Here is a 26841-nt window from a genome sequence, read left to right on the forward strand (position 1 = left end):
TTCTCATGTCCTAGGAAAAAAAAATGCAATCGTACAAATTTTAGCTGCTGTGTAGTCACTTAAATAGTTCTGATGTTTATTAATCTAAATAAGAATAAGTACCTAACTATTTTGTCTGGAAGCATTTACTTCCCCACAATTGTCATGATCAGCACTGTTCATGTTCAGTTTAATTTATGGAAAATTCTTTGGCTGGAGCTGGCTTGATCTATCTGACCATTTCCACTACTTTGTATTTAATTGTGTAGAACCTCCAACTGGTTGCTGATGGCTGCTGTAATCTTCAGAAACAGATCCAAATTACTCAACTATTTGGGGTTCCTGTTGTGGTTGCCCTAAATGTCTTCAAGTAAGTATTCTTTCATTACTCTTGTGAGTAAATCCCCACAGATCAAATTTCACACTGTTTTTCTGATTTGTGAATGAAGAAGCTTTGGCAGGAAGAAAAGTAACCACTGAAGAATTATTATTATTAATTTCCATCATGAATATCCTTTGAATCCTTAGATTGTTCTTAAGGCTTAAAATGACAAAATGTATATAATGTATGGAGATATAAATATTCATGTTAATCAGTTAGAGTGATTTTAAAAAGTGTTCTTGAAATGTGAATTCATATGCTTTATATTGTAAGTGTGCTCTGTATATGTAAACTTACATAAAATTTTGCTATACAACTGCTGATATAGTGTAAGGCTGTTGTAAAAGGTTATAAAATAGAAGTAATTAAACAAAACATAACTGTTTGGTTGGCAGAACTGACTCTCCTGCTGAGGTTGATCTGGTGTGTAAGATTGCAAAGCAGTCTGGAGCATTTGATGCTGTACCCTGCAATCACTGGTCGGATGGTGGTAGAGGAGCAGTAAAATTAGCTCAAGCTGTGGAAAAAGCAGCCAATCAGAAAAGCAGTTTCAAATATCTCTACAGCTTAGAGGTAAAGTTTTTTTTATTATTATTTTAATGAATACATGATGCATTGATATTGGATTTGAAACAAGAACGTTGCAACAAAGCTTTCTAGCATACTTGGAAAGAGGCTTGTCTTAGCTGTGGCTTAAAATCACAAAGACTGCAGAGAATGAACAATCTACTGCTTATCTGATCCGTAGAGGAGAATATTTGTAGTGCTTATTACTTAGTGTGTTAAATCATATTTTGATAAGTTTATAGTTAGCATAAAAATATATCTGTAGGTAGAACTTCCACAACTATTGTGGGAGACTTCACAAAGATCTCGTGATAATTTTCCTGCCAATCACCTGTGAGACAGTGCAATGATTTCTGACTCTCTGGAGCAATTGACACCTGGTAAGAGATGTTATATCATCTGTGCACTACACATCTGTCCAGGCACAGAGTCTAACACAGAACTGTTTTCACCAGCACCCACCTGCATGCACACAGCACTCAGATGGACAACCAGAGCAGCTTGATCATTCTAGTCAGGGCTGGAGCCTACTGGAGCAATACAATTCCACCATGGGTCACTCTCACTGTTGGCACTGGGCCCTCAGCCTGTCCAGATGTAGCCCTTGCTCATACCCTTCTTCTGTTGCTGCCATCAGCACCCAGGAGGCCCTGGGGTTTGCAGATCTGCCAGCTGCTGGCACACACAGCTCTGTTCCTGTTCTCCCCTTCAAAATCTCATATTTATTAATTCTAATTTTTTTGTTTAAATTTTATTTGGTCCCAAAGTGCTACTCTTGCTGCGTCCCATAATGAATCCTGTACTTCTGTCACCCCTTTAGTTTGTGAAGTTTTCTGAGGAAAAAGTCTTCCCATTGACTCCTTTGTGTTGGCTTCTCCCCAGGGACAATAGTGGCATATCCTACCCTTTGACTGATCTTAGGAAACAATTGATTCAGGGTGCTCTAATTCTCACTGATTAGGTTTTCTCACTAATTACATCACTAGGGTTCCACCTATCATTGATTATTCTTCTGATCCTTGCCTGGGCTTTGTGTTTAACATGTGTAGCTGTTAGATAACCTCAGAAAGCATAGCATGGTCCAAGTTTCAGTTCCGTGTCTGATGGAGATGACCCTCTATCCATGTCTTGGAACCTTCATTATTGCAGTCCTCTGCAAAGTAACATCACAACAAGGCAAACCTGTCAGGAGGAGCAATGTGCAAGGAAGGACTGCCTGGACCCCTAGTAGCTCTGCTGCACGGATTACCACCATGCAGGCAGAGTGCGTGGAGGGACCTGGGAATTTGCACAACCAGTTTCTTAGATACCTTCCAAATATGGGTTGTTTCAAATGTGGGTAGCAAAATAGATTTCTCTGGCACCAAGGAAGTTCTTGTCAAATTTCAGGTCCTATGCCCCAGCTGTCAGAGCTACTTATTTTTTTTTAGGAAAATTTTGAGTGCTATGTTTTAACAGCAGAACCTCTGCTTCATTCTTTTTAAATGGCTGAAAGTTTCTGTTTTGATTCTACTAGCCAGAAAAAAAGTTCAGCCAGAGGTAGATATGCCCTGCTTTTCAGTCTGTCTCCTCCCTGATATGTACCTCATATCTGTTGCACCCATTTTATTTCTTCTCTTCGCATTCCCCACTATTTTCACAAGTGTCAGTAATCCAGACAACTCCTATTAGTGTTACACACTGCCTTCATAGAATCAATGAGAGTAACTTGGGATTTTAAGTGCTGTGGCATCTATTCAGGGCTTTTTGCCCATGGAGCATTCTTACAGCCAAACTGTATGATGTATCTGCCTTTCTGAGTTTGTTCCTGATGAGATGCACTGGAAACAAAGAATATAATTTTATGGTCTTTGAATAATAATTTTATACATACACACATATAGATATATATACTTTTTTAAAAGTCTGTGTATATATATAAATATATATAATATACCTTTATAAAGTATATTTCAGAAATACATATAATACTTTTCCCCAGAGGACACTTGAGTTACAGAGATAGCACATTAGCATTTGATGAATTCCATATTTAAGCTCCTATATTCTGTGCAGCTAAGAACCTTGTGGTATGAATGAGTAGAACTGATTGGCAGGGCTGGTCACAGCTCTGTGAAGGAATAAAGTGAGATTCATTTCTACTTTAATGTCTTTCCCAGGCACATCACCTTGTGCTATGTTGCATAAGCAGAGTGATTGTAGTACAGAGGGAACGATTCACATCTTTACTTTACCTTAAAATCACATAACACAGATATTATAAGCCTCAAAAATATGTTGAATGGATTTTATAAAAACATATAAAAATCTTAAAATACTGTAAAAGGCTAAATTGAGGCCAACAAAAACAGTAAAAGTTAAAGTTTGGGCTTCTGTTTCATTCTTACTGGGCAGAGGATGGGGACTGAAGCAATTGAAGGCATGGGAGTGAAATAGCAGTGCTAAGGTAGGTCATTTACACACTGTGCTCACAGAGACATGAAAGAAATTGCCTCTTCCACACCAGCCTGCACAGATATTAGTTATGGGTGTAATAGGCTTTTTTGATGTTGCAATTTTGAGGACTGAATTCTACTGTTCGAAGGGGTACCTATGACAGAAAGGTGAAGAAACAGAAGAGCTTGTAAGATGGGGTTCAGATGTTTTTTTTCCCTCATCATTGTGCCTAAAAGGGTGTGCAAGCACATAATTCTGTTCCTTGTCTTTCCAGCAATTGCTGCATTTGTCCAGTTACTTGAATACTTTCAGGACTTGGTTGCCTCTGGTTTTGATGAGGCTTGCAGTTTTCTCCTTTCCCTTGTGGAATGTCAAAGGGGGAAATGTTCTGTATAAGACCACTACTACTTCATTCATATCTCTGTCTTTACAAGATTACTCTAGTCTTCCCTTTAATCCACGTCTCCATCATGTCCTTTAGCTATAATTAGAACAAATCCCTGCAGCACAAACCACAGTTGGAAAAGATAAATGCTGTGATAGATTCATTCAGCATTTTGAAGAAGGCATTACCCTGAATATTTAGAAACAAAACCCAGCTCCCCTATATGTAGAATTGTTTTTACTAGTCAGATTGATGTTTGCAGCAAGCTATATTTCTGGTACTCAATCTGGCTTCTAATTACAGAGTTGTCCAGGTCAACTGAGCTCTCTATGGCTTTTCTCCAATATGATGTGTAACTATTTGTAGTGTTTTGTGTAATTTCCAAATGTATCTGAAAATAAAGGCTGAAATGAGTTCCTAAGTATGTATATATCATGTAAGAACATCTTTTCTGTATTCATCAAATACTGGTTAAAAAAAAAAAAGAGGATTTTTTATTTCCCGAGTCCCTGAGATACATTCATACATTCACACTGTTCTCCAGCAATACCCAGACATGTGCTGAATGAGCAGTTTTGGACAGTGGACATAACACAGTTGTATTGACTCAGGACTCAGGCTCAACTGAGTGGTCCTGTTGAGCATCATAGCATTCTATCCTTATCAGAGGACTGTGCTGGTATGGTTATATTTCTCAGAGCATTTCAGTCAATGTCATGGTTTAAGCCAGGACAGCATTAATAGCACACCAATGTTTTAGTTGTTGCTGAGCGATGGGAATTGTGACCAGGGCCAGTATCTCTATGTGACAGGGTGTTGTGTAATCCCACTTTTAGATTACTTATAATATTTTCTTTCTTTCTTTCTCTAAGCAGACAAACTTTTGTTTTTACCCTATTAGCTGATGATTTTCTGTTTTAAAATATTTTCGATTTTAGCAAAAGTTTGTTTGAGATTTAGTAATAGATAAAGAAATATTTTTTAGGAGTTGAAATGAGAACAGAAGAAGCCTCAAGCATATTTTGAGGACAATGTGAAAATGACTTCATATATGGTTTTGGGAGTGCAGATGTATAACTGTATCAAATACAAGAAGCAACATCTGACAAGTAACTAACTCTGTTGTCACTTCAGAAATATAAGGGCATAAACAAATATGCTGTGAGATCTTTGCAACACTAGGACTCACTGTGTGTGTGTGGGGGGGAGGGTGTTCAGGAGCAAGGATGAGATGTTTTATTTGGTAGGCTTCTGAATTTATAACGTTAAAATGATTATTAGCAGTAGTAGTTGTAATAAGCACTGTAGCAGTGTGTGATTTTAATACGGATTTTTCCCCTTGTGCAAACTGTTCCCTCTTATTTTATTGTTGAATTGGTTTCTTACTGAGTGTTTCTCTTGAATGTTTGGAGGATGGGTTTATTTTAAAGGCCTCTTGAATTCTCTATGAGATAATCTGTGTTTCTAAAAAACATAAACATATATTCTTCTTATATATGGAAAATATCAAATTATCAACTCTCTTATCACTCTTGACTTCTTTTCGGGGGTCACTTTTCTTTAAGTATGGGTCTTTAAGTTGCAGCAGAAAGCTGTTATTTGAAATAAAATTGTCTGACTCATTAGAAATAAGTTTAGATAACCAGGGCAAGGATAGAAAATGATGGAAACGTATACATCCTATTCCCAAATTTCTCTGGGTTCAGAGCTATTGTGGGGAGGGGAGGTGACAGCAAAGTAGGGAGGGCTGTATTTTGAGCTATATTCCTTGCTGATACATGACAGGTAAGGAACCTGCCTTCTTTCACTATGCAGCACATTGACATTTCTACCCTTTTGGAAGGGGAATGCCTGGAGCCTCTTTTGTTTTCTTTGCGCTGAACTCTCCCATGACTGCAGAGGCCTTCTCAACCAGGGCGGTAAGAAACACAGGTCTGAAGGAAGGCAGGATCAGTAAATCTGGCTAGTCAGTGGGTTGGCACTGTGCTTTTAAAGGACTGACATGGTAAACGGCAGATATTATTTAAGAGCCTCAAGTCACCGCACATATGCTGCATTGAAAACTAAATTAAAAATCATAAAGGTCACAAAAGAGAAGGAAGAGAAGGGTTTCTTCCAGTCTTCCAAGTTGGTGACATCCATTCCAAGATGACATCTGTTTTTGCCAGTGCTCTTCCTTAATACAAATGCTGCTCCAAAAGTAATGCCTCCTATTTTACTATGTTGCCCCATGATGTGGCTGTTTGGTTGGTATGGCAATAGAGGTTGAATCTTCCACCAAGTATACCACTGCATGTTTTTCTGTGAGGCAAATGGCAGCAGAAGGGTAGTCTGACAAATTGCATCTGACATGAAATTGCGCATGAAGCAAAGGTGTGGAACTGAATTGCCCCTTGTGGGGAAAAAAAAAAATGGCACCCACTGGCATTCATCAATACTTGCTGAACTCTGATGGAGACCAAGCAGTGGATGTGAGCGCTTTGAGAATTGTTGCTGCATTCCAGCAATGGCAACAGCAGAAGTGGTCACCTCTGCTGGTACAGATGTTTACAAGTGTAGCATGCAGGCTGGTGAAAATGCATAGCTAATGGCAGTGACTATGTTGAAAAATAGTGTTTCCTATCTGAGAATTTGGTCCATCAAACAATGTCATTATGCTCTTTGTTGTAATTCCTATGGAAATATATAGGAGGCATTACTTTAGAAGTGACCTCTATATCATGACAGGTGAAAATATTACTGGATTATTCTGTGGAAGTTGATAACACAAATCTTTTGGCTGAGTGCAGTGAATTGCCTGGCCAGGCTACTGAACAAAGGAGATCTCTATCATCTTGGGTCTGTCTGTGAGGAATGAGACTGAGTAGCACTTCTGGGAGAGGAATTTAAGCAGTTAGCAACTTCAGTACTGGTATTTCTCTTCCTGTACTGGAAACAGCAATAAAAACAAATCTTGATCGTTTCAACACCACAGTTTTGCCTGCCTCTGTTGCACTGTGGCAAAACTGTGTGGGCTTATTTCTTTCAGTTGTAGCTTCAGCTGACGGAGATGATGGGTCAGTTACATTGGGCCAAAGGTAGCATCAAAACAAGGGAAACTGAGAACAGCATTAGCTTATCTCCAAACTACCACCAATGGGCTTGAATAACATAACAAGAATGAGTTGTGATGCATGTACTTGGGAAGGACAGTGGTTTGAAGAGGAGGGCGGAGTCAAGAAGGGTTTGAAGGGCTTTGGTTTGAGGACACTGAGCTCCAGAGAAAAGATCTACAGCAGAGCATTTGTCTCTGTTTGCAGACTGGTTGTCTTTTCAATTACAATACAATTAAGTGGAGGGGGAATTATTTTCTTCTCTGTCCACTGATATCTAAGCCATGGAATCCATCCATTGTGTGTCTGCTATTGCACAGGCTCGACATACCTCTGTTCTTTTGTCTCAGATGGACAAAACTGAAGGTTCTTAAATACTGCTAGAGTGGGGATAAATAAAATTATACATGCTCCTCACTGAAACTTCTTCTAATAACCAATGAAGATCATTTCTCATCTTGAAATGTAGACTGTGCTGCCCTCCAGGGTATGCTAGTCCTTAAACTATTTCCCCCAACCCACTGCTAGCAAACTATTTAGCAACAAAGCCACAATAAAGAGGAATTCCACAGGGCTATACCAGCCTCTCCTCCCACTCCCATATAAAAAATTTTGATGGGCTCTGGGCACTTTTTTTCCACTGAATTAAATGTTCTGAGATTGGAAACTATCCTTGTTTCACACCGTCTTATTGGTGTGTGTAGGCTCTTAACAGCATTTTTGTATTTTTTTTATTATTTTCCTATTCTTTGCATGAAGCAACTTTCTTAGGCACAGCTGGGATTTCAAAGTTGGAAAATAAATCTCTGAGGCCACAGGCTTAGGTGTTGATTCACAAACCATTTAACTTGACTGAATATGCTTTTTTTGCAAATTAAAAAACAAAACCTTGTCACGTGCCAACAAGGGAAGAGGACTGCTAAAGACTTGGGAGTCCTTCTGTCAGCCACAGGTCTTCTGGAACCAGAATATACAGATACTTTAATAAATGTGTTTTTATTTTATCCAAGGGAAAAGCTAGAAGTAGGAGTTTGAATGTGCAGAGTCAGCTATTGTTTTAGCACTGCGCTCTGTCACCCCACACAGCACCTTCAGCCGTACTCCCATCATATGTTTTCATTTGGCAGTATTCCCAAGAAGAGGAATGAGGGATGTCTGCATACTATTTCACTTAGTCAACCATTGGTTCTTGCTTATTATTGCTTTCAGGGAATGCATTCTTTGAAATATATATTAAAAAATAAATAAAGTGCCACTGCCTAGAGTTTTAAACCATTTTAACCTTTTTTTTTTTTTTTTTTTGGGGGGTGGGGGGGGGGAGGGAAGAGTATTTAATGCAGAAGGAAGGAAGGACCAGAGGTTGTTTTTAGCAGTCTCTGAAATTAGCGTATGGGGAGTTAAAAAGATGAGCTCCTTTCTCCAGTAGCCAAACAGCAAGAAGTCAGTTGTCCAGAGCATTTTAGCCATTTCTGTACTCTGCTTTATAGTGGCTTTGTCTCTATGGTAAACTAGTTCTGTGAACTGATTTAAGTGTATTTTGTTTTCCTGGGTTATATTTTAGCCTGGATTGCTTTCTCTACTGTGTGCAGCTACAGTTGTGCTGCCCTCTAGGTTGCACTGGCACAAGGGTGATTGTAAGGAGCAAGGAGGGGCTGTGCAATTTGTTCTAATGTCCCTGGAAATCCTCATCAAACTCAACATGGAAAAATGATAATTCGCAGTCTGCTGTTATAGCTAGGAGAAGAGATGAAGGATGAAAGAAATGTTAGAAAAAGCAAATAAGAATGAAAGCTCTATTATAGTACCTTGTAGAATGAAGTATGCTGTTGACAATACTGGAAGAAAGAACATACTCTAATAAACAGCACCAATGTACTAACATTCCTTCTTAAGGGTATGACCTGGAAGTAGTAGGCTGAATGATGACACTGGTGTGATTTAATCTTGGATAGTCAATTCAGTCTTTAGAATGACATGCTCCACTCTTTATTACTGTTGATTTCTTGGTTTGATTGTTCTCTGACAAATAATGAACTATACCACAACACAGGTGCTGTGGCTGGCGCTTTTTAAGCTTTAGTCAAAGAGATAATCCTATTACTGGTGTGGATGCTTGGCAACCTCAACAGCATGCATTATTGTGCTTGCCTCATAGGGAGCATGTGGCTTTGGTAGCTCTATATGTGTGAGATTTCAGAAATGTACATTGCCTTTAGCAGAGCTGGGATGCTCAGTTATTGCTCAGAGCAACACCAAAACTACTTAACCATTAGCAGATACTTGTATGATGTGACCATGTAGCACCTTCTTAGTTCTTATAAATTTACCTCAAGCATTTCGTGCTGCCATTTTCCTGAGAAGATAAAATTGAATTTGAAAGGAATTCTCTGAAGGTGCTCTAATTCCATCATTGTTAATTTTGATGCATAGTTGCTACCTATAAAAGTCGAGTTTTCTTTAAATTCATGTTGTCTGTTGTGTAGCTATCACCTGTTCTCTGCTTAAATATGCTTAGTTGCAAAATATTCACAACCTTCCTTAAGGGAAATGAGAAAAGGACAGCTTTTATTGCTGATCTTAAATCTTATGTACTTTTGACACTTCCATTGTCTGCACATTTTATAAATATCATTGTCATCATAGCTGTCCAGTCAGCAGAAGGGCTGTAGAGCTAAGTTGGTGTTTTTAAGGATGCAGTTCTACACGCACCATCGAGGTCAGACTTTTCATTCTTCTTTCATTGAGATCATCTGTTGAGTATTCCCGAGCAGTTGCATCAGCGCAGCTGAGGATGTTTCGTTGTTGTTTGAGGGTGGTAGTCACTGAAACACAAACTGGTTGAGGTTGGAAGTCACCTCTGGTGGTCATCTGATCAACCCCATCTAGAACAGGCTGCCCACAACCACGTTCACATGAATTTTGAAGATCTCCAAGAAAGGAGACTCCACAATCTGACCGAACAACTAGTTGTTGAATGAGCAACTAGTTCAGGAACATCCTAGCCTATTGCAGAAAATTATCAGAAGAAATCTATGAGAGATGCAGTAAGACATTTTTTCTAAATGCTTGAGATGCATGGCTTCTGCTGGCAGATATTTGACCAAGGTGTTCATGTTATGAATAGGTAGCTCATAAGAGTTTTCAGAGCAGTCTGGTATCTGTTGGAGCAGAAATGCTGCTTAAAATAATGATTTAGGCACTAAATTATTTTTCAGCCCCTTTGAGTCCAACTAAACAATTTTCCATACAAGTTAGCACTATGAAGCATTGTTACATAGGGTGGATCTCTGTTCCCATCAGTAAAAGTATTTCAATTGTGATTAATCAACAGTTGTTGAAAACCTAACCCTAAACTTACCCTTAAAGATGAGATAAGAACAACTTAGAATTGTTTATATGCGTGTCCTGTAAACATCCAGACTTCTGCCATGTCAATTACTAAGGCTTCTTTTCTAGTAAATGCCAGTGTCATTTTCAACTGAAATGAATTTTTTTCTCATATAAATTATCACATGGCTTGTCTGGAAAAATCACTTCTTTAAGTTAAGTGAAATTACCCAACAATATTGCTTGCTAACTGAAATACAGGAAATTTTTTAGATTGAAATGCTATTACACTGTGAATCTAAATAGATGATCTCTTAAAAATCCCACTAAATAATAGGAAACAGGTGGATCCTTAACACAGCATAGCTTACTTCTCTGCTTACTCCTGTAACTTCAGGAAGGAAGCATGTCTAACACTGTGTACATGCACGGACTGTGTTAATGTGTATAGAGCAGCTGTGCCTCCCTGCTGATTTCTGTCTGGACTGTGCTCAGCCAAGGCTCATCTACATATGCTGTGAAGCTAAATAGGCTCAAATTCTTTCATAACATCATTTGCATTGCTTCATCCTCTTGTATATGCATACCTTGCAAAAACATGTGGCAGTTTCAGATATTTTGTTTCATGCTTACATTCTTGCATCTGTTTCCCAACTGGTGATTCTTTCTAGGTTAAATTTGCAGAATTTGAAATACTGAAAAGTATCCAAAATTATGCATATTTATTAAAAAACTATAACAACAAAACTGTAGAAAACAGTCCCACTGTCCAGCTTAGACTTAATCATGCATAATGCATAGCACATTCTGTGAGACAGAGTGCCACCACCTTCATTGAAGCAGTCTGTTGTGATGTTAGCCAGAACCCTGCTGCAGTCTGTTTGGAAACTGCAGCTATGGTTCCTGAAAGGAGAGCATAGTAATTATACTGCTGTCAAATTACTTTGAAATATTTTGAGGCAAATGCAAATTGAATCTAAATGAACCTTTCCATCTCAGTGAATTCTGTGAGATTTAAGTGAAAAACTGTTAGTTTTTATGTTGACCTAATGACAACAGGGAGGGGAATTCCTCTTGCCTTTGCTTTTGCTGTTGCTGTTAGTTCTTCCCTGCCAGCAAACAGCACTCATATGGCAGGTTTAAAAGATATGTTCTGCATTTCTTCCCCTGCATTCTAGACTGCAGAGGGCATGAACATACTTAACCGTGTTGAAGGAAGTTTAGTCTTGATGGCTACCCATGTCACTGAGTTATTCCACTCAGCTTTATGCTGCCAGGAATTATATCCAGAGTATTCATAATGCGTTATCTCCAGTCCTCATTAGATTTTATTACTCTACTTGGATTCATTTAAAAATCCTGAAGTCGGGAACATGACATCATTCCATCCATTTAAGGTGCAATAATTATATAGTCAGTATGTTCAGAAGGTGTCTTGTGGCATGTCTTTAAAAGCACATTTTGAAATTTCTTATGTGATGGAGAGATTTTATTTAAGCCTTAGTAGCCCTTAGCAGTCATATATTTAAGATGTTTGTATATTTAGGCTATATTTAAGCCTGGCAAGTTTATTGTTTGTGATGTCTCTATTACTGGACCTCTTTATTCATGTAAAGGCAGACTATTTTAAACTTTCATTTTTCTAAAGTTTAATCAGAAATACAAAAAGTTCAGTCTAATAGAGGCCATCTAACTGGTGCATCTTTGCAGAATAACCATTTATTCTAGATAGGCTTTGCAAAAATATTATTAACTGTGGAACTTCCCATAAATGCACTAGCTTGTTTGTTATTCACAACACAATTACTTGCCTGTGCTGGTATAAAATTGAATGCTTCATTTCTATTCTGGTGCCTTTTGCGTGTTGCTTCCTTGAGATTACCACGTCCTCATCCCCAAATGATATCTCTTTGTCTAGCACTCTTTCTTTGTGTATTGCTACATAAATATGCTGGAGTACAGGTTACAGGAGAGGTATCCCCTGGGGTACTGCACACATCTCTGCCCATTTGCCGTTGATACTGAAGTAGCTGAACTAGTACAAAGACCTAGGTCCACCTTTCATTGTCATGATCACATTGAAAGAAGAAGCTGATGGTTTGTTTAGAATATGCTGTAGGGGCGATAGTTGCTGTCTTTCAGGGTCCTGCCAAACAAAAGGAAAGAAGAAGATAAAAGCTGTTTACTCTAAAGAAATGATGCCACAAAAAGTAAGTGTCTGATCTGGCCACAAAAAAAAAAACCCAAAACTGTCTGCTGAAAATCTGTGAGAGGATTTATAACAGCCTGAATGTGAAAGTCTAGATCTCCCTTCAGACAGAAGCTTTAAGGGCAGAATACGTGTTCAGTTTGAGATAATTAATGTGGTGGGGATGCTCACAGAGTTTGGAGTTGAATTTAGTGACTTTGCATTTTTATGTGTATTGTAAAATGCTTGGGTTGGTTTGCTTTGCTTTGTTTTGTTTTGCGTTATTTTTGGAGGTGGTGTTGAACACTTCAGAATAATTTGCTATATCAATGCTACACATCACAATATGTATGTTAAGAAGGGCAGATGAGGAGAAATTAAAAGTCAAAGAAGCAGTAATAGGTCCAAAATTTTCTGATTAAATGTCTTGCTTCTCGGAGGAAGCCTGCCTGGCTTCTACCTTACCATGTCCTCCAATTGTGCTGGTTATCTTTATTGTGATTAAAAAAAGTGTCACAATAGTCTAGCTATCCCTGCTCTAACACACTGGAGTTTGCTTCCTTTTGTCTATACTGTGGGTTAAGTCATGATTCTTGAAACTACATAACAGTAGTTTTCTTCCCCCTCTTCAAGCAAGGGTAAGCTCATGTTGCCAACTCTATGAAGCACAAGTTTTATGGTTCCTAAATGATGGAGTAGCTGAAATCAAGGTTCTAATTCATATACCACTATATCACCAGTACCCTTTACTTTGTTAGCAAGACTGTTTTCAAAAGGATGAATCTAAATGAAAGATTAAGATTTCTCACTCAGCAAATGAGATCCTAGTTTCTCTTGGATTCTGTTCTTACATATACTGCCTTCTGTTTCTGCAGCTTCCGATTGTTGAAAAAATAAAGATCATTGCTCAGAAAGTATATGGAGCAAAGGATATCGAGTTATCTCCTGCTGCACAGACACAAATTGATCGTTACACCCGGCAGGTAAGAACATCAGTGAAATATGCCATCAAGTGCATGCTGGATGAGACTCAGGAGACGTTGGGTTGTAAAATATTCTGAGATAGGAGTGTTTAGACCAGCTTTTCTAAAAGGCATGAGCTTACTCGTGATGCTGAACGGTGGAGGTATACGTGGATTGGTTTAGATTGGATTAAATGGAACAGAACTGAACAGTTTCAACCTTGAAAGCTATCTTCCTATAGCATCTATATGTATCTATGTCAGATTTGAGTGATGGTTGGAATCCATCTGAAGTTGCTGAGGAAATCTTACACTCTCTTTGCAGGGTGGTAATTTAGGGTTTCTGCTCTAAACGCAACAATTGCATACCTGCAAAAGTAGTTGCTGGTGAATGTGCAAGATCCTAGTTTAGTGTTCATTTGTACCTGCCAAAAAGGGTGCACAGCTATACTTTTTAGTAACAGCATTCTCAACACTTGGGGAAATTTTTGCTTTCCTTTTGTTCGTGTTATTTTCAAGGGATTATAAACGTTAGAAGGTGAAATGGATCACTGTTCCTAAAACATAGGAGTGGGCTATTTTGAAACCATGTAAAGAGGTGAATGTATTTCTGTAAACAGAGTGACTTCTGGAAGTAAACATGGCTGGAGCCTTTCTGTTAGAAAATAGAAGCTATGGTGACGTGTCATGGAAAAATTCCCAAGTATGCTTCAGCAGCTTGGCCAGAAAAGCAGTATAGCCATCTTTTCTATAATGCAAATCTCCTGAGAATGAACTTGATTTTTTTATATGAAGAAGAAGCTTACTTAGTCTACTTGGAACAGAATAACCCATTTCTTTATCTTTTCCCACTGCTATTCTCTAATCCACTTTTAGTCTAAATGCTCATAGTATCAGGAAATACTGTCACAGTGTCATTAAAGGATTGTTGTCAGCTATGTGCTGCAGAGTGCAGTACTGCCTCTCCTCCTGGCCTTTTGAGTTGCATCCTTGTTTGTCAAGGCATTAAACAGAAGAGTGGAATGTGCCTGGCTCAAGGTTAGTCAATAATCTTGGAGACAAACAGTGTTAGGGGAGATCCCTGATGTTTTTTCCCACTTTTTGACTAACTATTGCATTTTCATAAGTGGCTGCCATTGCCTCACATATTTTGTGCTTTTTAAAAACAAAGTCAAGTATTATGAGCTATTTATTTTCACCCTTGAGAAGACTCCCTTAGAGGCTTTGGGACTATGAATTCCTATCTCATCTAGGTATCTAATTAGGTCACTAGATTCCAGAGAGAAGTGCTCAACCACTCTTTCAGAAAATAGCATACTCTAGCTATTCTATTGGCAATATTTTTCACCTAATTGTAGAGTGAGAATCCACACGAGAAGCTGGGTGTGACTGCAGGCAACGCTCTTCGGAGGTATGGTCCAGAGCTGAGAAAGAATAACATATAAAATACAGTATTCCACCAATTTCTGAAATATTAGCTGTTAAGGAACTGACGTTAGTTGTTGCTACATAGATTTTACATTTTGTAGAAATGTTGATGACAAAGTGAAAATGTATTCTGTGTTACTATAATCTTAAAAACTTTTTTATTTTTATTCAATTTTTGGCTAGGGGTTTGGAAAACTTCCCATTTGCATGGCGAAAACTCACCTATCCCTCTCCCATCAACCAGAGAGGAAGGGTGTTCCCACTGGTTTCATTTTACCGATTAGCGATGTGAGAGCCAGTATTGGAGCTGGATTCATCTACCCCCTGGTTGGAACGGTGAGTATAGAGCATTCAACTTAATCACTTCTTTTAGCTAAGATCTAGCTTGATGTGGAAGTATTTATTTTCTGTGACTTTGTCACAAAAAATGTGTAGAACCCAGGTGAGTTCGCATTTATTTAAGTGATAATTTTATTCTTTGATGTTGTGTAACTGTTAATAGGAAAAGAAGATTAGGAAAGCGTAATATATAAAAGCTCTGATCGTGGGCCTTAGAAAATGACTCTTGCTATTGTTCTTGTTTTTTATGTTTTTGAGTCTGAGATACTTGAGCAACCTAATCTTGAAAAAAATACAATTGCATGACTGTCTCCTTTTGTTATTCAAATTGAAGCCTGTAAAATAACTGTAGTTACAAGATTTTGGGGTATTCTGTGATTCTGTGTTGGAAGGGATGCACAAGGATCATCGAGCCAACTCCTGGCTATCCAAAATCAAACCCTATGTCTGAGAGCTCCAAACACTCCTTGAAATCTGGCACTTAGGGCTGTGCCCACTGCCCTCTATGGTGCAGAACCTGTTCCTAACCCTGACCCTCCCCTGACACTACTCCATGCCGTTCCCTCAGGCTCTGCCACTGTCACCAGAGAGCAGAGCTCAGCGCTGCCTCTCTGCTCCCCTCTTGAAGAGCTGTAGGTTGCCATGAGGCCTCCTCTCAGCTCCTCTGCTCTGGGCTGAACAAACTAGGGAAAATCAGCTGTTCCTCATGTCTGTGGATAAACAAGACAGCACTCTAGACCCTTTGTAGTCTTTGTACCCATCCTTCAGATATTCTCTAGTAGTTTTATGTCCTTCTTACATTGTGACACTCAAACCCACATCCAGTGCTCAATATCAGGCCACACAGAGCAGAGCATGACAACCACACCCCTTGCCCAGTGGCAGTGCTGGACCTTATGTACCCCTGGGTACGATTGGCCCTTTTGGCTACCAGAGCACTCCATTGGCACATGGTCAACCAGAACCCCAAAATTCCTTTTCATGGGGCTGCTGATGTTCATGCCAGTCTGTATGTAGGTCCAGAGTTGCCCCATCCCAGGTATAGAATCTGGCATTTGCTATTCTTAAATGTCTTGTGACTGGGGATTGCCAGCCCCCTAATTTGTCAACCTTTCTACCCTCAAGGGAGTCAACAGCTTCTCCTAATTCAGTGTCATCCTCAAACTTACTTAGTATGCTCTTTGAGCCCAACCTGTGAGTCGATTTTCACTTGTTGTATTATGTATTTGTGTAGTTGAATACTGTATGTTTTGTCCAGGAGGATACCTTGAGAGACAGTATTGAAAAGTTTGCTGAAATCCAAAAAATTATCATCCATTGGCTTCCCTTGCTCAACTAGATGGGGAGCTTTGCCATAAAAGGAAGTTAATTATATTCTAAATGTTACGTCCTTTATCTCTAACATAGTTAGATGAAAGGAATTATGTCAGGAAAATATGTGATTAAAAAGATAGTGTTTCTGTGGGTTCTGATGAGCCCAAGCCATTATGAGCATATCTGCTTAAACTGTGAAACTACGTAATAGTGAGAAGGGGGTTGGTTTCTAACTACAGAAGTAACACCACCTTTCTACTTTTTATAGATGTAATCCATGAAGTACTAAAAAGAGGAAATGGTCATACTTTCTCCTAATTATTTATGAAAATACAAACTCAAATTAAGAAGCTCGTACTGTTTTGTTCCCTTACATGGCTTATCAAATAGCTGAGAAATTACTGTTGCGTTTTGCTAACCATGCACATCTTCTTTCAAACAATGATTGAACTGCCTCTGACATCTCATAGCAGGAATTATTACTTATATGTAGCTGATTCATGGGATGGTGCTAGAGAAGGGATGTAAAAGCTATTGCATTTCCGGAAGAGAGTCCTCCCCCAATGTTATCTCATCTTTCCAGAGCACGGCCTGATTTCCTTGCATAGCGGTACACTTAGCAAAGGCTGAAAGTTTCTAATCTATTGTTTTGAATTCCCTCTGAAACAATCAAGTGTTTGAAACAAGGAAGGAAGTACTTTCAGACCAGAAGAGTTCCTGGAGTTCAGGAAACTGTGTCACTTTAACTCATTGGACATGGGGATGTGCTTTTCTTCTGTGTGGCTACATGATGTTCATCCACCAAAAGTGCAGCACAGCTGTGTATTTAAATTGTGTAAGACCAAACTCCAATTACTGGTGAGAGAGTACAGTTTGTCAGAAGTTCTCGTATCTTCAAATTTGCACTGGAAATTGCGTGTCATAAAGTTGTGAGGAGTGAACGTGAAGAATGGGCAGCAACTGCTTCAAATCCATGAGGGAGCTATTCTGTAGGATGTCAGAGTGAAATGATCTTGGGCTGAACTTTCTAAATGAGTCATGTTGCCCCCCTCAATACAAGCTAGCTGCTGTTCAGCCTCGTAAATCCACTGGAACTATCCATAAGACACCACTATAGGCAAAATAGGTTTTTGTGATACCTCTTGTTTGTAGTTCATCACCCAGAACCAAAGCTATAATACTTAAGAAAAACACTGCAGATAGATAGATACAGAATTTCCTACCAGAGGAGTTTTTTAAAAAGTATGTCCTAGTTAGTTACTCTGACTTCGGTGAAACATAGTATAGCCATGTAACTTTTCCTGCGTCAGGAATATGGAAGGTAATATACTTCAGTGTTTTGCATTTTAGGAAGCTTTACAGTGCAAGATGATGTATAAAGGTCTAAATAGACACTAATCATTAATTGTTTGAAAAATATTTCTAATAGTCAAGGATATGGGACAGAACATTCCATGAAACTATTAGAGCCGTTACAAATCTGAATGTATGGATGAGTTTGAATGTGTTCCTAACACTTTTATGATACGATTCTTTCTCTAAAATTAACCAAAGAGAAAGAGATCCTCTAGTTAAATGTCAAACTCCATTTTCAAAGCATATTTTTTACTGGATGAGCTTCTCTCACTCTAACCTGGTAGAACTTATTGGTGGTAAAGCAGGTTGTTATAATTCTGTTCCAGTTTAAGTGGGAAGAGCATTACAAATGGAAGAGAGAAGTACTGCTGAAAGATTAGAAGCTATCTGCAGTAACTAGCATTTGTAGTTTAGCCTTGTTGTTAGTATGAGTAAATTAGTTAGATTTGTATATATCTCATCATTAGTAGACTTTATATGTACATATATATATACACACACATACATATAAAACTAAATAATGCATTGTCTTCATATTCTGTAATATTTGTTTTGAGTTATATTTGGCTATAGTTCCCTTTCAGCATAGAAGTCTTTCCAGGAAAAGTGAGCTGAGCCTTATCAGAGGAAATCAGCAGTGAAACAAGAGGTGCATGTAATTAGCACTGGCAGAGCTTTTCTCTGAGTTCTTTGTGACCCTGACCCAGAGGGCTACAACACTCTCACAGGTGGACTGTTGACATCATTGCTTGGCTCAGCAGAGTGATGGCAGGAAGGCTGCTGGAATATATGTAGGAAACAAATGAGATCATTCACTAGCAATGCTTGGGTGGAGTATTACTAGATTTTTGTAGTATGTGTGTTTCTCCCCACCCCCACTCAAAAAGCCATTGCACTTTGGTGCTTTGTCACACTGAACTGTATTTCTGCTGTTCTCTTGTGTGTGATGTGCAAGAAATTAGGCTGTTCAAAAGCAAAACTTCCTTTCTTTTACCTTTGTGAAGTGGCACTTTAGCAAATCACAAGTGCAAGTAATTTAGCTGTGTGTGATTCATAGTGAGTTTTGTAAATACTTACTAGCCTCTTCCAGTGATGCGCTTATGTCTTAATGGCTTAAAAATATAGATAATGGCCCAGTGAAAATATGAGGAGTACTTGGAGACACACCAACTCTCAGATTCTTGCAATGAACTGACATCCTTCAGATATTGACATAAGAAAGGTTGGTCTGTTACAGAAAGTTATTTCTCTGCATAAAGAAAGCACTTCAAATCTCTGGAACTGCTTCTGAAACTATATCTCCTAGGAAGGGAAACTTGGGACAACGTGGAGGGGTTTGAAATCAGTTTCTGGGAATGATAAAACCCTAATTCGCTTGTAGGTGGCAGCCAGGACTGTCCTGCTATAATATTACCTGAATATTGCAAGGGAGAAGAAACACTTGAGAGTAAATCTGTTTTGCATACACTGAGAAGGAGTGATATCGTTTCCTGCTAAATGAATTTCTTCTTTCATAGTGGTTAATAGCTTAACAGTGCTAGATAGCTAGTTAAAAAGACTATCAGCTCATAGATTTTGCAGACTGGTTTTGAGTTAGCTTCAACAAGTGTGGGAAAAATGTAACTCTAAAGCTTTTGTTTTCTGTTGAACTCAGGAGGGAAATTGTGCGGTTCTCAACTGAAAAATACTAACAGAAATAGAAAAATCTATCTGCTCTTCTATTAGATTATATAGCATTTATTATAGTAGGTGTAATTCCTTCTGAAGAGTAGGAAGAGATGTTTTCTGAATTTCCCTGGGCACAATGTTCTGAAGGTCTGCATACATGGAAATGCTGAATGATGTTACATTCAGAGGAAATCTGATGGATTATTCAAAGTAGAACTGATGGGGCAGGAGATGAGAACGTAGTTACGATCATTGGCAAGATGATGAGGTGAGGACAGTCAACTTTAGTTCAATATGTTTAAAATCCAGATGCTGAGAGATGGGTAGTATAATACCAGCAAATCCATCCATGTTCCTTGGTGAACTGCATGATGTTGGCTGTATTGGTCCAACCAGCAAGAGTTGCTGTAGATGAGGCAAAAGTAGGCCCAAGTGAACGATTCAGCTGAAAGGACAAGGGAAAGTCTGTACACTATAATAAAAAGGGCTATGTGGCAGCCTCTGGAAACATCCCAGGTGTATGGACCAAGAGATGATTAAGAGTCAAGGGTGATTGTGTCCCTTTGTGGTGAGAAGATGAAAATAGAAAAATTGAGAGGATTGAAAGTGTGGTTTTAGCTAGAAAGAGAAATAAGTTGAATTGAGAGTTGTACCACTGTGAGGAGATACCTGTGAAATTATTTGAAGATATGTACAGGATACAGGAGAACTTGGAGAGGGCCCTCAAGAGTCACAATCATAAGAAAGACTTGAAGGTGTTCCAAAAGTATTAGTTGAAACAATGACATGATCTAAGATCCGTCCAGGAAGAAGACGTGGGAGTAATTGATGGATGTAAGAGAGAGCAGAATGTCCCTTGCCTATGACTCAGGGTTTATTAATTAATTTATTTATTTATTATGGGAGAAGAAAAGAGTGGCTTGAAAAGTATATCATCATCTCCATGTCTTTTGAAAGGCAAGGCACTTAAATTGTGTAATTCAAATCTCTCTTGACTGCTCTTTTTTGTTTGGTATTAAGCATTATTTGACCTACATTATAATACAGTACAATATCTTACCTTTTCTGGATGAAAGAGCAGGTCCCACTGCAGGTCATACTGACAAAATTAAATTGCATCTTGATTACGGCTTCCTTCACACTAGCCTTAGATTTCTCAAGGGACAGCATTTGAAAAGTTAGCAGAACTGATTTTGCTTTGTTTCCAATTGAGAAGAAGCACAAGAAGTCATAAGACTTGCATTATTTCAACAAACTGAATGAATGGAGGAGGGCTTGTTGTTTTGTGATGGGATGAAACCATTAGGCGATATATCACAGAATAAAATGCAGTGCATTTTTTGGTAAGCTGTTTAGTGTTTACAGTGGATCGGATTTTTCTCTGTAGCCTCCTTTACAAACAATTATGTATTAACAATTAAGTATGGCTATTGTAAAAGTAGTTCTCTGTAGTCAGTGTCCATATATCTTTTCCAGTCTTACACTATTTGAAGTAATGTCTAAGAATAATTTTATTATGTAAATGTTTAGACTTGTCTGTAGATGCTCAAAAATTAACTTTTTAATAACAAAAACAAACTGCATGTATTCCTTGTATCAGTAACGTTTCCTATGTCCTCTTTTCCAGAGGTATTTTTATTAAATACATCCCTGTAATTGTAACAGTGTTCTGGCTTTCAGACTTAAGTAATAAACATGTGTTTCTGTTAACCTGAACCAGTTCATCTGAACAGGTCCCTTAAAACAGACACTTATTTATATGTACAAAAAGTGACTTTCACATTTCTCTGTAGTCAGTATGTGATACCCTGAATTCAGAAGACCTCTGACATTGCATGTTTTCTTCATAGCCCCCCATCCTTTATAATGTAATTTCACCTAGTTTGCTTTGCATGTGAAGGGTTCTGCTGTGCTGTTCAGTGGAAGGTATGGCAGGTCAGAGCTGCTGGACAGGCATTTGTTAAACTGATGTATGTAGATCTGAAGTGTTGTAGCAGTTGTTTTCAGTTAAGATTAACTGAATTGACACATCAGCAGTATAGATTCCTTGATCAAGGAGTGCCTGGCTAGTGTGGACAAGTTTAAGTGAGGTTGGAGCAAAGACAACTCATTATGATCTGAAACAGTTTTCTTCAGCATGGTTGTTAATGTCTTGCCCTCATCAGACTTGTGAAGTAGTATGTAATGAACTCAGTGCAGCTGTCTTAACTGTAGATAGAGTTAGTGTAGGCAAATAAAATTGGAATCACCTGTACCATGCCTGCAGCTGAAGGGGCACTTCTTTTAAATCATACTTTACCCAAGGCCATCAAAGACTGGGAATCATTAAGATCCTTCTGTTTGTTCTAGGAAGACCTAGCTGAGTATGTTTTTCTGCCTGTTTCGTTCCTTTTTCTCTGATTTACACTCTATGACCCCAAGAGAGAATGAACAAAGTTACATCATTTGAGAAAGGAAACAAAAAAAATTGAGAGTGACCTGTTGACACTGGGAAGTGCAATTTGGATAGAAAGCAGCAGAAACTTTAGACCACTGCCATTAGATTTTATACATGACTTCAGACATGAAATAGGAATGCAGTGTTGTAAAGGTAGGCTTGTGAGTGTGAACACTCTGTGGCTGCCTTACTGGGTGTTCACCAGAGCAGAGCAGCAGGAACTGGTTGACCAAACCATACAGCTCATGGCAGCATCTCCATGGTGCTGCAGTCCTGCCTGCCCAACCTGATTGTTCTATTAATCAGCCTTGTATGCATCCATGTGGACTGAATGCGAAGAGCTCAAAAATCAGTTTATGGAGCACCTTGAAACAGCAATATTAAGGGGTAATATTCTAATTATGCTGCCTACGCAGAAGATGTAATATCTGTACATTGGAGAGGGCAACTAAGTATGTACTTCTCCCATTCATGATATTTTCAATGCTTGAAGAAGCTTATGCTGCCAGAGTAGGGGTCACTGAGTCCTTAGTGTGAGTGGCTGCCTCACAGTGTCCCTGTCTTTGGTTTGCTAGCAACAGCAATGCTTTGTTGCTTCCAGCTTACTGCTGTTCCTCCATATAGGGATGAAGTGACATGATGTTTCATACTCCCTATTTTAGTTTGTTTAGCCTGATAGTCTTCTTCAGTTGAATAAACAGGTTTCTGAAAAGGTGCCTCATGGTTAAGGCTAGAAGATTTGAGATTCACTATGGAAGCAGTAGTTACCTTTTTAAACCTCTTTGCTTACATGCAATTTTCTCAGAGGCCATGTTATGCTCATTTAAAAAACACATTGGCCCTTCAGCATTATTCCAGATACATTATTCAAATGGTAATTTGTAGATGTAGAAAGTACTGATTCTGTGGTAAGCAGCAAAAAAACTTTAAAGCTTCAGTTAAATAACTGAAATTCTTTCAGATTGCTCAGTAAGACAAATTATCGAGCAGATGTAGATAGATGTGTATTTGAGTTTGGCAACTTACTGTTATTGCAACTCTAAAAGTGATTTAAGACTAATAGCAGGAACCTTGCTGGAGGCTGCAAGTCTGTGACTGAACAGTTTTATTGAGTTCTGGATAAATAAGGTGAAAGATGAACTTAATAATGTTACCAGCAACTTGCTTTCTTTCATTAAATTGTGAAATATAGGATGCAGAGTGTGCTAATTAACAATAAAGAGGACTGAATATTTGTGCCTACTGGTCAAGGGATTATCCTTGTTAAAACAGGAAATGGTATCTGATTTCCTGTTTTAAACTATTTTGTTCATAAACTTTGCATGAAAAAGTGGGGTTAAAAATAGTTTATGCTTTTACATAGTAGAATATAAATCTATTATTAGTTAAAAACAGCTTATATGGGGAAGGAAGAGCATTTTCCAAATTCTTCTGTTTTCAAATAAATATATCCTGCACATGCTTCACAAAATAGCATTTTATTGGGAAATTAGAAATGAAGTGTCCCTAATTTATTTTATTGTGACATGGGCTTTATAGGAGTTATAATGTTGAACATTTTTATTAAGTCACTTCATGTTAACAGTTTGCAAGACAAGGAAAATTTTGACAGATTTTAAAATAAGGAGTTCAGTGAAGCAAAGGTCCCCTGACAAATCAAAGGCAAGACCATAAATAAAATTCACTGTTTTCTGGCCTGCAAAACCGTGAGATGCTTACCTCTAAGAATATTAAGGACCAATCTGGTATATTTCCATAAGAGTAGACTGACCTATCTTCTGTGGACAACACAGAAAGAAATGTATGTGCCTCTCCATCCATCACCCAGAAGTAGTATTTCCTGATAAATTCCTTATATGTCCTCCTTTAAAAAAACGAAAGGACAAATGTTGGGATGCTGTATTTCACCTTTGATAAGCTTTGAAAATACCAATCTTTCTTTGCTTCCTGAAGTGTGAAATGTCATGAATGAAGCGTTACCTTTTGAATGTAATTGAGGAGGAGGTTGCATAAAACCAGCTTTAATTGGGCTAGAAGCTAAAGAGATATCTCCCAGGCAGTGAAGTCTATTAAAACAGGTACTCCTGGCATGTTACTGCTGTGACCTACAAGCTTCTGCTGATGCATTGTCTTTAACTGGTTTTTTTGTTGTTTTTTTTTGTTTTTTGTAACGTCAAAATTTGGGGGTACTTGTAGGTTATATGGTTTCTCTTCAAGGACCCAGCATTTTGTGAAGATAAAATCATAGAACTGTGTGATATTTTGGGCTGGAGTGACTGATTACAGCATCTTTCTTTAATAACCATGTTTCTTTAGACAAAATAAGGAACTAGACTTCAGGCTTAATAAGAAAATACATGACATGACATGACATGAAGGAGTTCAGAATGAGCCAGTCAGTCATATACAGGAATGTTGCAGATGGGAAGAAAACGTTTTTAAAATGCTAGGGATCTACATGTACTGTCCTACTTAAAGCTTAGCAATGCTCTGAAGATTCGAGGCTAACCTTAACCTCAGAACACCCAGTTTCAGGAAAATTAGTGAGAAGTAGGTAATCAGGCCATGGTTTCCCTTTCTGCACAGCTGCCCTAAATTTATCTGGAGCTATTTTTTATATTGTTTTAACAGACTTGAATTTTGGATAGCATGCATCTTTATCAGAAATTTTACCAAGATGGTCGGGTCCAAATCTGATTTCAACACATATGCAAAATAATGTAAAGATGCTCAATTTTAATAATTGCTTAGTGACCGATACATCGACTATTAAATTGACACAGATGTATGGTAGTCAGTAAGATATAGTTTGTCTGTTTTAATCTTCAGAATTATTTTTAAAATTCTGACTTTATAATTGAATGTGACCTACAAATGAGCAGTGAGCCTGTGTCAATCAGAAAGATGCACTAATTCATGTGAGGGGAGTGGTTTTAGCACTGCATCTTACAAAAGTGGCAAAGCTTTTTTATATATGTCAGCACCTGACATGCTGACATCCTACAATACTGGATATTAGGTTTGCTTTGAGATAGCAACTTGGTTGCAATCAGGTGTACTGTGAATGAGAGTAGCAAAGGAATGTGGATAATGTGTTTGCCATTTAGTAAATCATCGGCAAGCTCTAATGCTGAGGCAGTCTGGTTTTGTTTCTTGCTCACTTAATAAAACAGATCAGTAGACTGAAGGCAGAAGAATTATAATGCTTTGTCACCTGCAGAGACCTGTTGTACTTTTTCTAGTATTTTTTAAGACTTGCTTAGATAAGTAAAAACCTCCTGCCATCATTTTATTCTTCATTACTCTTCCCACAAGCCGGTATGAAGTTCAGCACCACCCAAAGTTCCTTCTTGGCTCCTTATTTTCAGCACACTGGCAGTGCCAGGCTGCTGCTAGAGAGGTGTGCTCTGAGAAGCTTCTGATGTGCTTATGCTAAAACCTCAAATGTATGTTGCAGAAGTACAGATTTGACCCTTTGTGCTCTTAATTAGACTTCTTGAGAAATGCTGAGAAGATTGTGTAAGAAAATAGTCTTTTACACTTTTTCCTTTAGGTCTGAGCTACGGCAATATCATGTACATCACAGTGTGGCAAATGCACTCACATTCAAAAGGTGGTAGTAGTAAACATCCCTTTGGTGGTTTCACTGGGTTATAATTCCCTCATTCCAATTGCAGTGCTTGCTTCTTGCTACTCAGAAGTTACTGCAATTGCACCGCTTTCCAAAACTTCCAGTGCTCAGCAATGAAGTGTTAATCTGGGATTTTGTCAAAGAAGCTGTACAACACATGAATCTGGAGCTGTGACTTTTACCTATCTGATCCAGGAAATAAGCTGAAATACAGAGGCCTGTGGTTACTACGTTGGAAAAAAATGCTGGTGGAGCTGGGTATCTTGCATTTACATTTTATGAGTCCGGTGTTTCCCTGGTCACAGCAGAGTTCCCTTGTGAGCAGCCCTTGGTTTCGTACAGCAGGTGCTTGCTCTGAAGGGTGTCCCGCAGCATTTCCTCTCTGCATGGCTCATGCTTTTGGCTTGGGTCCAGTTTCAGAAGTGTTGCTGCCTTGCAGAACGTGTGCCTGTTGAAAGCAGTGCTTTCACACTGCTGCCACAGTCTGTCTTCTTACAGCTTTGTAACTGCCCACATAAATCCAGCCCTGTGATAGAGTGTTTAGGCTCTTAAATGCACTAAGCGATCCAGAGGAAATGTATGTGCTATGCAGTTCAGTTCCTACTCAGCTTTGCCACTGACTACCATTTCGCGTGAGATCCCTTCCTTAACAAAATTGCTGAAGAATTTCTCTGTATTTATGCTTAAAGGGCAGCCTTCCGCACATCAGTTTTACATGTTTGATTTAATTTGTAACATTTTCACTTGAGGCAGAGTGCAGTGAATGGAGCAGATATCATTTGATGTAAGAATTTCCTTGTGAGTACAGGAAGACGTGAATTGTGAGAATGAATCTGTTACTAGAAGGGTACTTCTAGTTGTATCAACAGGCGTTCTTGGTAAACGTCACTAAAACTGGACAAGAGATATTTCTACTGACTGTTATATTTAAATATATATATGTATGTATAATTCTGTTGTTTATTCTCCATTGAAAATCTATGCATTTATTTAACCATTTTCTTTTTCCTTTTTTGTTTCCCCTTGGAAATGTTTTGGCTGTTGGAGACAGTCTTAATTTTGATACATTTGACATAAAGAATGGAATGTGTTCAACTTTGGAAACTGAAAGCTGGCAAAATAGAAAAAATCCTATCATTCTCACGCAGAAATCAGGGAATGCTTTCTGTTCTCTTAAGTGGAAACAGTTTTGCTTTTTCACTCAGGATATACACAAGAAAAAAATGGCAATTTAAGGGCGTCTTATTTATTTAAAGGTGTTGGGAGGAAATCTAGCAATGTTGGCACCATAAAATCTCACATTTTGTGGACACAAAATGGAAAACCAGATTATGGTATATATTAAAAATA

The 26841-nt window shown here is 38.4% G+C and overlaps 1 protein-coding gene across 1 annotated transcript in view; it reads left to right on the forward strand.

Annotated features, from left to right (window-relative positions):
* The window catches only part of MTHFD1L (methylenetetrahydrofolate dehydrogenase (NADP+ dependent) 1 like), a 135980-nt gene that overhangs the window by 80653 nt on the left and 28486 nt on the right, over nt 1–26841 (forward strand). Inside the window, exons 23-26 of the mRNA XM_065732137.1 lie at nt 249–349; nt 757–934; nt 13232–13339; nt 14930–15082. Of these exons, the coding sequence (XP_065588209.1) occupies nt 249–349; nt 757–934; nt 13232–13339; nt 14930–15082 (540 nt within the window). The remainder of the gene's footprint in view (nt 1–248; nt 350–756; nt 935–13231; nt 13340–14929; nt 15083–26841) is intronic.

Source organism: Cyrtonyx montezumae, unplaced genomic scaffold (genome assembly GCF_038088225.1).
Source record: "Cyrtonyx montezumae isolate F1298 unplaced genomic scaffold, pur_monq_1.0 scaffold_0, whole genome shotgun sequence".
NCBI classification, from domain to species: Eukaryota; Metazoa; Chordata; class Aves; order Galliformes; family Odontophoridae; genus Cyrtonyx; species Cyrtonyx montezumae.